The following is a 12,863-nucleotide window of genomic DNA, read 5'->3' on the forward strand; positions in this document are numbered from 1 at the left end:
CAAACCACGTCAGTCTGATTAACGAAGTTCGGGAGAAAGTTAAATGTCGAAATATAGACCTTGCTTTATCTAGCTTTCCCGCCAAAAATGTTAAAAAGTTTGTTTAGGATCAAGTACAATAAAGTAAATAAAATAAAATAAAGTAAAAGGTTATGAAAAATCGTCCAAATATTCAAAAAATTATGAAAAAATGATATGTGGATTAATATATCAACATTCATATATCACAAGAACTTTGTGCAACTCAAGTTAAAAAAAGGACTCAAAGCGCGTTTGTCCAATTACTCCATTTATTTATGAAATATGAATGATTTGGAAAACATCATCCAAAAAATGATTTCTTACATCAGTTGAAATAATTATTTAAACAAATATTTTCATTATTGTTGACAATTTATATCTAAATAGTTCTATTTGTGATGAAAATATTTTTAGTTCATTTATTTCTTGAAGCAATATAAGGAATCATTTTTTAGAAAACGTGTTCTAAATCATCCACTTTTCATTAGAAAAAAATCCTTAAAAGTCTATCTAGACACTTCTTTAGCTACAGCTATATTTTCTTGTCATATCATTTTCGGGTTGATATTCCCAAGTCCACGCAAAATAAAGGGTACCCAGCCACTGAAAATGTTCTATATATATATACCGCCTAATTAAGCATAAATTCGAAATTCCTAAAGTCTCGCACCGTCGAAAACTTTAGTGAAGAGAAACCTTAACAGGTTTATAGGATGAGGGTCATGAACCAAACCATACCAAATATACGAGACTTGAAAATGAAATATTTAAGCCAAAACTAGCACTAAGTTGAAAATGCTGAATATGGAAGTTCGATAAGGAATCTCTCTAGGAGTCGAGGGGGGGCGCTTTATAGGGCCACGGTAGGCTGCTCAAAGCTTTACGCGATTTCGGTATATTCCTTTTCCTAGGGTTTTGCTTGTGACATACGCCCCTCGATCTTATAGGTCCCTTTTGCTTAATCTTTTTCTTGATTGAATTGGTAATCGAAATAACTTTTTCTAATTTACGTCAACGTCATGCTCGTAGTGGCGGGGATCGTATACAAGATATTCGATAAAAAAGGAAAAGAAAAGAGAGATATAGAAAAATCCCATTTTCGAGTGGCCGATTGACTAGGATGGTTACTTGTTTCGTACGTTTAGGAGCTCAAAAAGATTAAATAATAGTACGACGGGATTAGATAAAAAGAGATTAGCCATTGCTTCTCTAGTCGCCATCTTCTGTTTACCGAACCAGGGCCTGGGGTCTAGCGCCCCTGCTTTTGACCATTGCCTGCGAGTCTCCAATTTGATAGTAGTTTATGTTTATGAATCTAGGGTTTGAACGTTTCGGACAAAAGAGGAGCAGCTTGTGGCAGTCATATATGTGTATATTAAGGAAATAAACAATGACTGCAATCAACTCTTTAATTATAGTAGTAAGCTTTTCTTTCGGGAGAAAAAAATTTGCGTACCTTCTCGTCTTTTTTTAAATCATTCTATCTAATCACGTCGACCTATTCGTCAGTGGATCTCGAGTTACGTGCGGAAAGGGGAAGCCAACAATGGAGAGTGCCGGGTCGAAATAGTGAAGTTGCTGTTCTGCTAATCGGTCCCGATTATATTTATCCCTAGGTTTTGTGAAGAATACGGCATCACTAACCCAAAAATTTAATAATGGCCCATTTTCTGCGGTGTTGCATTTTGGCCTAACCAGGCCAATTGCCTTTAATATCTAGCTATAGCAACTACACACACCATGAAAAGGGTGTATCAAATCAACATCATAAAATAGTACTTTATATTGCTATCTCTCCACCGCGAGGCTCATCACAAGCCAATCCCCATCTTATCGAGGAATGCGCGAAAGGCTAAGAAAAAGTTTTAGCGACAAGATTGTGTCGATGATTAAAGGACGAATATCAAATTTAGGTGCACGATACATGCTCGATTCTCTCATCCCTCCTCTCAATGCAAACGATTTCATCGACTTAGGTTTAATTTTTTCTTTTTCCAAACTAGAGTCTAATCCGGTGATTAGTGGCGGACTTATGTGCACCCGGCTTAATTTACTTTAATTTGCACAAATAGTCTTTCTTATCATAAATAGGCCCGGGCCATGCGTGGACCATGCCAAAAATTAGGAGGGAGTCGCGATTGTAACTTTCCTCTCGAGAGTGCTTCGCTAATCAAACGAGATCACTTAATTTTTTCAAACATGGTCATCGGTAATCAAATTGAAAACTTTTCACCAAGGCATTGATTAGGAAAAACAAATGAAACTTTGGCCGTAAACCGCCAGCGTGAATGAGGACGATAGCGATTGCAACGTGGAAAATAATTCCAGCTTTTGAAAAATCTATCTTCGCTGGCTCAGCGAAATGGTCATTGTCTTAGTAATACTATAATAACGACCGTTTTGGGCGGGTGCTTTATTTTAAAACGAAATTCGTTTTTGTCTCTTTCACCAGATTTATACATCAGTAATAGATTTTCATATATATAAATATTTTTTAGGGATTTGGGGATTCCTAAGCCAATGTTCGCAGCTTGCTAATTGGATTGGCGACAGATTTCCCCCACCATTCACCTAACCCCACCTTAATTCAATTTCACGTGCCTCGCCAACTTGACCTTATCTTCTTCCGAATTCGTCCTCGTCCCTTTTGGAAACCCATTGTAGATTTCGTGCCCACGTACACGTCTCTCCCGGACAAGGATTGGATGGAGACGGGAGTTAGATCGGATCTCCCGGGATTGGCCCCCTCGCGGCCTCACTCATTTCGAAGAGATATCAAATGTGCGAGTGTCGCGGTCGCGGGACTGGTTCTAGGGGCTCGCGCTCCGTCCTTGGTGCTTTCGAATGAACCGTCCGGGCATAAATTTTTCTCAGAAGAATACGTCAAGATGGTCCTCAAACAATAATTAGAGTCACAAAAGGCGTTCGTTCGAAGTGACATTTGGCACCTAGACTTGGCACGGCCACGTCTTGATTACTTGAACCAAACACTATGTTTCGCATGCCAATAATGAGATCAGATTTCGAATCTCAAATCCCTTTTGCCTACTAATCTCTCCAACACCATGCGTTGAAGCGATCTACTCGAAATCTGTTCTCGTGACAAAATTCAGGTCAAAATCGAATAAAAGCCTAATTCGAAAAACACATGCAACACGATGACTTTTCAAATGGGGGGCAACGAACCCAAGGTGCGCTGGTTTCTCCATAGGAATATCGCGAGGGGCGACCGCAGATTTCGAAGTCAAAAAACACTTTGGCTCCATCCGGCCAACACATCCTTGATCTCTGTACCCCATTTTTTTAAACGAGCTTCGGGGGGAGGTGGTCAAACTGGAAAACGACAAGGCTCGAAGGTATAATTACGACGCGAACGTGTTCATTCGAGGGTTTTGATGATAAACATGGATCTTGAAGCGATTCGCAAGGATCAGGAAGAGTGACACCTGCCCTAATTATGTTCAACAGCCCATGTGCCCATGAGAGAGAGAAAGAGAGAGAAAATGAGGGAGAGAGGTTCTCGTCTTGATCATGTGTCGCGTACGTAGCCAAAACCACGTTTGCCCTAGTTAACCTATTCTAGTGATGCCTCCTTGTCACATGCATCATCTTTTGCTCGTCGTTTCACGTTTTGTTCGGCGTTTGATTAGTAAAGTTATTTCGTAATCTGCTTTCTTGAAGCTTCAGGGAGGGGCGTGAAGCCGAAACCGGCGCCCTTATGAACCCTACTTAACACGAATTCGATGAAGAAAAAGAAGCCGAAGTTGATGTCGATGTCGAGCCTCTCGCTAAAAGAAACGTGCGAGCGCTCGGCGTGTCCTGCACAAAAGGCACCTGCCTCTGTCGCGCGAAAAAAATCGCACGAGAGGAATACAAAGATCATCATGGTGTCTAAGTCGGTAGAGCAAAAGCCGGTCGTGCAGGACGTTTCTCTTTTTACTTTGCCGGGGGCGATGATATGCACGTGGTTGATTGTTGCCGACAGCCATCTCGCTCGGATCCGGACAAGGTTCCTTTGCTTGGGACGGCGTTGCTTACTTTTTGTCGATGCTGCGTTCCAATTCCTCGGGGCTCTTCTGCTTTGATTTGTCGAATTTCGAATCTCATCAATTTCACATTGTTCATAGAACATGACGGAAACTCCATTCGGCTCACGCTTCCCACAAATGCAAAAGCAAAAGAAGAGAAAATTTCCAAAGTGAAAGCTTAGAATTTGTGCGTAGGATACTGGAATCGTTCTAGAACATTGATATGCTAAAAATTTTAGGCTCCAAGATTGAAATGCGTGTTCCGCCCTGTTTTGCACGATGAAGATCGAGTTGAACCTCGGTTCACGACACTCGCGGCCACACTATCTACTTACATTTGTTGATTCACTTATTTTCTATCAAAAGAGTCGGTTTTGAATGCTCGGTCCTGTCTGAACCAAGATAAACAGCTCCTGAGTGGCAAGGGATGGCGGGGGTTGGCCGACAGCCGAGTTCGATCCCTCAGAAAAGTACTGACAAGAATTTTTTTTTATAACAAAGAAGAAAAAGAAGGGGGCAAAATGAATTTTCCTAATTTGGGGTTTAGAAATTTTCATAGTCTAACAGATGGGCTGATTCATTGGGCCTAGGTCCAGTGTTCACATACATTTTCAAAAATGTGGCCCAATACAATGGTCAGAATGAGATAGCCCAAGAAGAGGGCGGTTCAAAATTGCCTTTTACCAAGCTTAAAAATTCTTCCACTGCGTTTCTGCCCTTTAAATATCCAGAAGAAGATACGGATTGATTGAATTTTTCATGAGATCATTTTTTAAATTGCTTTGATAACTTACTTTTCCTAAACTGGAAAAGTGGAGTTGATATTATTCACTCAGATCTTACAAAAAGTATCAATACAAAATTGAGCCCAATAATGTAAAAGACTTTATATAATGAATCTCACATTGGTACAACACAACTCAATCTATGATTACAGTCATTATTAAAAAAAGCGGAGCAGCTGTTTAGCATTGCCATATGTCAACAGGGCTCTTCTTCTATCCTGGGATATACAATCGACAACTTACATTGTTCAGTAACCAATATAATGTAACGTGATGGAATTATTGTGTTGATTCATTCTACTAAATCAACTCAGTTATTTTTCACAAAGATTAAAATCCACATAGAATTACACTCACTCCCATATATCTTTTCATATTGTGATTGGTTTCGTCTGCCGTATTAAAAATTCCAAGCATGTGGATCGTCTGACCAGTTCAGAGCGCGATGCATCCTAGAATCCTAAATTAACATATTTCTCATATTGTAGTTCCCAAGCATAATTTTTTTTTCTCCAATATCTTTTGGGCCAAATCAACAATAACCACTTCAAAAGCCATAAATACTTTATGATCTGGTCGATGAAAGCAAACTATAATACAGGTCAGCACATTAAAAGAATGTGTAAATGAGGAGCTACCATCATGCTCTCTCTTCAGACAAATTCATGAATCAACCAATCTACTCTTAAATAATGAGGACGACAACATCAAAAGGTGCTAACAGTAGCTGCGGATTTATCTGACCTCGAACAAACCGGCCAAGAATCGCATTAATTAAACACATTTAACAACTGGAAAATAAGAAGAAGAAAAGAAAGATGTAAAAGGAAAAAAAATGGGTAGGAAAGAATGAGGCTTTGGCTTCTCTACAGGGTCGTAGTTTTGAGTAATTACTGGTCACTAGAACCTGAGAACATGTCAACCACCATTTTCATCATCTTCACTCTCATCTCGAGAGCTAGTATGTAATCTGCCGTCTCCCGGAACAACCCTTCCAAACCCATCGACTCGCTGTTCGGGATCAGCGTCTTCAACGTCCGGACCCGCCGCTCAATCTTCCGCGAGCACCTCGGGACGCCCCTCGAGGCTCCGACCCTGCTTCTCTTCTCGATGTTGTTCAGCCCTCTTCTCCTGATGATCCTTAGCCTCTTCTTGGCCTGAAGCCTCCTCTTGCTCACGGCCGGCCTGCCCTTCGGAGACCCATTCGAGTCATCGGAGTCGAGACCCTTGAAGCCGAGGGAAACGATGAAAGAATGTGGAGAATTAGCCCCCATTATGGTGAAACGGTATCAAATGTGACTGACGAAGCTCTCCCTATTGATGTCCTGAGCGGAGAGGGGGAGAGAGAGAGAGAGAGCTTTGCGTTGCGTTGTGACATGAACATGGCACGACGGGGAGGGCATTTTATACGGGCGTGACGATGCTTGGGGAGCTAGGGTTTGGTGGCAATCCGGAGGATAATGCGATTTAATTATAATCACTAGGAGCTAAAAGCAAGAAAAGTGGTGGTGGGGACCGCGGCCCAGCTCGACCGGAGGGCTTCCGAGAGAATGGGATAGCTCAATGGGAAAATGCCAAGTGTACACATACACCTAAGCTAAGCGTAGAGAGCGTTGTGTATCATTATTGTGTTGATCGTCTACTCTCTTCCGCTAATTATTATTACTTTGAGCATGTTCTCGCACCCAGCGCAAAAGATGCACATGTACCCACATGATTATTCTTTCTTCATCACCACCACCACCACCACGACCCAACCCACCACCACCCCTCTCTCGAACCACCACCACCACCGCCACCACGGCCACCGTTTCCTCCACCACCGCCTCCATTCATCAGATATTACCTCATCAAACCGAGCTGGATTATTCTTTCAGGCCTCCCACCCCTTCCAAATTCAATGCACTGCGGCGTGACCCTTGTGGCCTAATACTTCCAGCTCAATCGAGCGTGAATGCATGTTTCGTGAACCTTTTTCTCGGGGATTCTTAAGTGGTTAGCCCATGTTTCCTCATGGGAAACCCCATTCATTAAACAATAAAGAAGTGCAGAACCACGGTGGGTTACCTGTCAAAATTTTGTGTTAGGAACGGTGGACAACGGAGTCATTGATGTTGGATAAGGCATGTTTTTCTTTTCCCTTTTTATTTTCCTTCTTCTTTAGGCTCTGACATTCATGCACCCATTTTCGATCATGTGACGATGATGGGGGTGGGTTTTTCTTTCGAAAGATCGTTATTTAATATCCTAAGATCACGTTCTAACATGTTTTTCCGTGAAAAGTACAAGCTCGTGAAGAAGTTCGATCTGCCTTCCGGGGGCAAATCTTTTTGCGGGTAGACAAAGATGCAATGCATCTCCTCGCCAATTCGATACACATGACCAATGTTCGCAGGCTCGATACTTAGAATCTCCTTTCTGAATTATAGATGGGTTTTTTGGATGTTTGACACGTTAATTAATTGGAAAGAATAGATTCACGGGCGGCCCCTAGAGTGACAAGATGTGCACATTCCTATTTTTCTTGTTACTATCTTTTAATAGTAGTCAAGGTGATAATATGAATGATTTTCAACGTGTTTCATTATTATTTTTAATAGGAGGCAACAGTAATTAAAGACATACTAGAGAAAGAGTTATGCAGACTCCCCCACTACTACTTCTTCTTCTTTTCCTGAAAATCAATGTGGGTATATTTACCACTTCTTCTTTGTTGAAAATGGGAAAAAAAGATGGAGATCTATTAAACCCTTTCTGCTTATATTGATTGGTAAGATCACTTTAGCTGATTTACATTTTTATTCAAGAAAATTACCTGATTCCTTTTACATTGCACCTATTAAAAATAAAGCTGTATCTTCCTCTTCTTCTTTTGCTGTAATGTTTTATATCATCAGTAGCCATTTCTCCTCAAGATTTCTCAACATTCGAATTTTTTTAATTTTCCTCGTCATCACCGACGCTACCATCTGTCTATCATTTTCATAGGATATCTATATAAAAAAGTACACATAATTTGCCCTCATCTAACCAAATCAGAATCGTTCCATGCTCTTGCCCGTTTGGATAAGCTCGAGAGAAACCTCTGCACATGAAATAGAAACGTGGGCACTGCTTTAATGCTAATTAATGAACCGATTCATTTTCTTTTCGGCCGTAAGAGATTAGATGATTCAAATGCATTGGAAGGGTACGCGCGAAGCGAGCCCATAGAATGTATGGCTGTATCCATGTGACCGTGGCAACTTCTGTGCGATGCGATCTGAATCTGTATTTTGCAAACCCTCCTTCGAAGCCAACAACGGTGGCCTTTTATTCCTTATCTTCGTGTCCCTTTTTCTCATTCAAATTCCTTTATTTTATCTCATTTCTTTTGCTTGTATTCTACAACAAGAAGCTGCGTCCTCTTTGGTTGGCTAATGGTGAGTTGTGCGATGATATCGCCAACTTTTCTTTTTTTCTTTTTCTCTCTTGCAAATGACGGCTGTTGCACATGCATGGCTCAATCAGACCCACATAGCTCGTGTAGCTCTTTCCTTTGCATTATTGCGTATGCGTTCTTTATTTCTCTTTTGTATTTCCATCTTGTGGATTTTTCTCATTTGATGTTTTGCATAGGCATGCGGTGCAATTATTGGGGTTGCCCTAGCTTAGGTCATGGTGCTCTTGTTAGGGCATCTATTTTGTCCCCGTGCGGATGATCTATGATGGGCGCATTTATACTCGATATTCCTCCACTTTTGATATGCATCATACACATGACAAGTTGCTTCCTTTGATTTATACATATTTTTCCCCACCCTTTTCGGTTCATCGTGAGTCTTGGACATTGGAGTAATGGTTCTTGCAAGAGATATCTCGTGCAAATTTATGTTGGACTTCTTCTCTAGCCAAATTGTTGTCTCCAATGAGCATTTGACACTGTGGATTAGCTCTAAAGTATTATTTCCCTTCGGGAGACGCAATTCAACAACATTCTGACTTCTTAGTGGCATGTGTCCACCTCTTTAAAAACAGATTATTTAAGTATTTGTGGACATTACTAAGCACTAATAACCAAAATGACATTATCTTCTCGAAAATGGTCCTTCCAAATTCTTAAATTCTCACTCACTCAAACCATCCGAAACCAATTTATAATCAGAGGAAAAATAGCACAAATAATTTTTTCTTTTGCGCAAATGGTCAATAAACTTTAACCCAATGTGTAATGTGATTCATGAATTTTTGATTTGTTCAATGCAGCATCCCTAAATTATATGAAAATATTCAATGTTGTCCATAAATTTAAAGTAGTTGAAGGATAACATTAAATATTTATATATAATTCATGGACCAGTATGAATATTTACAGAAAATTCGGAGACGGCACCAAATAAATTCAAAGTTCAAAAATCATATTATATATTAGACTAAAATTTATGGAACATTGATGTCATTATCCCAAAATTAAATCACTCAAACCCTAAACTCGACCGCAGCTGCCATGCCCATCACTTCTCGGTTGGCTGTTGCTCACCATCGACATCATGATACTGCATGCGGAGGACGGGTCGTGGCAATGCCGACCTCGATCCAAGGCCGCCCACGATTGCTGGGTGACCTTAAATCGAGGTCTCGAGCTGCAGCAAGACCACGGGCGACCTTGGTGACCTGACAGCTTTGACCTCAAACAGAGTTTCATACCTCGGCCGTTGCCATAGAAATCAAATCACCCTTGCAGGTCTATTCTGTGCCACAGAGAGAGAGAGAGAGAGAGAGAGAGAGAGAGAGAGGTGGGGGAGGAGGGCTGACGGCGGAGGTAGGGACGGCAGTGGATAGCGTCGACAGAAATGGTGGGGGAGGGGTGGACGGTCGCAGACGATGGTGGGTGGTGGATGGGGGTTGTGGGTACTGGAAGTTATTATCTGCGAGAGAATTCGAGGGATTAGAATTTGCAAGGAGGAGAATTCGGTATTTCCTTCGCGGGATTTTGTCCGCTAACGGTATGGAAGTAGCCATTCGATCCAAAACAAAGGTACATTATTTGTTATATTGTCTCAAGAACGGTACAAATTCACAGAACATGACAGTGACTACGAAACATTACCAAATTCTTGCAATTTAATTATGTCGGGCTGTGCGACCATCCAATCAAAGATTAGGTTTAGGGTCGCTTAATCAATGATGAGTGTGGTGGCGCAAGAGATTAGATGGGGGAGCTGCTCTCGATTGAGGAGGGAGGGAGGGGGTCCAATAGCACGTGTGATTAGACCCTAAACTCATCGATAAATCACCTAATTATGGTGCCCAATACGGCCCCATATCAGCACGGGGAATCGAATGGAAGCCATGTTCTCCATGTGCACGAGGGAAAGGGAAGCAAGCATCTATCGACCTCCCCCCCATGTAGATTAGAGCTTTTAATTTTCCTCTCTCTCTCTCTCTCTCTCTCTCTCTCTCTCTCTCTCTCTCTCTAAATATGAATTTAATTTTCTTGCAAGCATTTTTAATTTCTTTTTTGTTTTTATTTTGGGCGGGGGGTGACCTGTCGTGGCCTTGTCAGGTACTTTTGAGAACAGATGGGGCCAAGCTGGAGTGCACACGTGGCGCAGGAAAGTGGAGTTTTGGATGTCCACACGTTCATGGGGTCGATGCGAGCGGGGCATGGGGGGAGGCTTTTCGGAACCTTCGTGTCCAAATCCTCATGTGCTCGCTGATCTGGACACGTGCATTTAATGATTTTTTTTCCCACTTTATTACATAAATACACACACACACACACACACAAACATACGTACATTCCAGAGTTGAGCAAGTTGAATAAATTTGTTATAAAAAAAAAAGGGGTAGTTATCTTTGAATTGATAAAATGAGGAATGGTGGTGGATGAGACCCATCATTATTTTCCACTATTATTGTTTTTATGAAAGATATCTTTTTTGAAGGATTAAGAAACGAGTCGATTAAGCGTTTCCTCTTTGTATATGCATTATATATATTTACGAATATGAATATATATTTTGTTGTTGCATAAGCGAAAACCTATATTAGACGGTCAGCGTGCTTGATTTTAGTCTCTTGCTCCCAATGTTAAAATGATATTCTATGCATTGTTGAAAAAGCCCAAAAGAAAATGCCCAGTGGTTTCGGCCTTGTTAGGGTTATGTGGAGGTTGGGTTTGTTGGGCTATTGGGTATGAATGCCCAAAAGAACGACAGCGATGTTGCTTTTTCTGGATCAATAAAGGTTGGGCCATGAAGTCGTGGATCTCATCGTCTTCCCCCAGCAACGTAGCTGAACAGCTGGGCCCCTAACAGTGCACCCAAACCCTTTTCCAAATTGGGTTAATACCACAAAAATCACAAATTGATATACTAATCGGGATGTCAAAAATATCGGAATGGGACCGACCTGACCCTATTTTTGGTTCAAGTACTATACGGTTCGGATCGCGAACACATATGTACAAGTCGGTTTTTGGGTATCACGAAAATCTGAACTATTGATAGCCTTAAGTCTTAACCAACACTATATTTACCTTAAAACTAATTTTTGTTTCACCAAGAATTTTAATTTGGTACATTCGTGATAAATCTTCCATCCGTTAGTTTCCGTTAATATCTCATTAAATTGTCGATGAGGAAACACAAGTGACAACAAAACTTCAACGATTGGCGTGGGTCCAATGTGGAAATTCAATACAAATGGATAACATAGTCTTGAGGAAACCAAATATGAAGGAAATGATCCGAGATTGGAAAATCTGCTAATTTTTCCTTTTCGTATAATTTCACAATAAGGTTTTGGTAGATTCGTCATGGATGCATCAGTTTGTAATATTTTTGCAACATAAAAATTAGTTTACGGTAAATGTAATAAATTTGTGCAAAAAAATTAGGAGCTACCCAGAACCAAACTAGACTAGTCTAGAACCAACAGTTCCTATGATGACCAATTTAGTTCTTAGGTCCAATTTATTGGGCCTGGTGAGTACTAGTCCAATTCCTAGCTCCAAAGGTGAAATCGCCCAACCAAATTAGATTGGTAAATATATGATTTTTTCTAAAATTTTTATGTTTTAAATTTTCAAATCAAATCTGAGTTTCCTTTTTGTATCTCTGTATCTCTCACCTCACTCATCTCATGGTGTCACCTCCCTCCCTCACTCTCGCTATTGGTGGCCCGCAACCTTGTCAATCCCCTTCTTACTCTTGCTTTAGATTGTCTTTGGCCTCGTTGATCCGTCTGTCACTCTTGCTCTTGATCGCCTCTGACCTCATCGTTCGTTCTCAAGTCTCATACCTCTTTTGAAATGGGAACATTTTGAACAGTTCCATGAATCGAGTCCAATTCTTAGGTAGGTCAATGAAACTAACAAGCAGTTTTCAATTTCAATTTTCTGAAACTAATTTTTAGCAGACAATTCCTAGTTTCAAGGTGAGAAACACCCACCTTGAAACCAATCATCTCTATAATTTAATACACATGCACTCATTTGAAATCTTTGGCGGAATTCCTGTGGGTGCTAATCCGCAAAAAGGAAGAGGTACAGCCCCAACAACGGCCGCATGAATCAAGCAAGACAAGACAGCACCATCAAAAGCTCAACGCCGACACAAACTAGACATTCCTGCTTTTCCACGTTAAAGGCGGTTAATTTAGTTAGTCTTGGTTGGAATCTCTCTCTCTCTCAAGTTGGTGGTCTAACTCCGCAACTTCCCATGCATCTGTCTGTCTTCGACAACCTTCCTCGTGACAACTCCATCGCTTTTGTCTGCATAATAACGTTTGCGGCCTAAAAAAAGAAAATTATATGTATGTCTATTATTTTGATTGGGCCGACCACAAATTAGTGGATGATATCCTACTTTGTTTATTTGGCTCCGGAAACGCGTCTTCATAAAGCTAATGACTCGGTCTCTCTCGCTCATCAACTCACCTAACTTCTTTTTGCACGGAATGTTAGCTGAAAGAACAGTGTCTTATGTCGGTTCCCCGACAAGGGCCTCGGGCCGAGCCCCGTTGTCCTGCCGCCGTTCGCTCGGTT

General features: G+C 41.1%; 1 protein-coding gene across 1 annotated transcript; it reads right to left on the reverse strand.

Moving 5' to 3' along the window:
* Nucleotides 1-5,455: 5,455 nt before the first annotated feature.
* Nucleotides 5,456-6,268, reverse strand: LOC104456670 (transcription factor UPBEAT1). The gene has a single exon (XM_010071523.3). The coding sequence runs from the start codon at nucleotides 6,106-6,108 to the stop codon at nucleotides 5,725-5,727; it is 384 nt and encodes a 127-aa protein (XP_010069825.2). The 5' UTR covers nucleotides 6,109-6,268; the 3' UTR covers nucleotides 5,456-5,724.
* Between the last annotated feature and the right edge of the window lie 6,595 nt (nucleotides 6,269-12,863).

This window comes from Eucalyptus grandis, chromosome 8, assembly GCF_016545825.1.
Source record: "Eucalyptus grandis isolate ANBG69807.140 chromosome 8, ASM1654582v1, whole genome shotgun sequence".
NCBI classification, from domain to species: domain Eukaryota; kingdom Viridiplantae; phylum Streptophyta; class Magnoliopsida; order Myrtales; family Myrtaceae; genus Eucalyptus; species Eucalyptus grandis.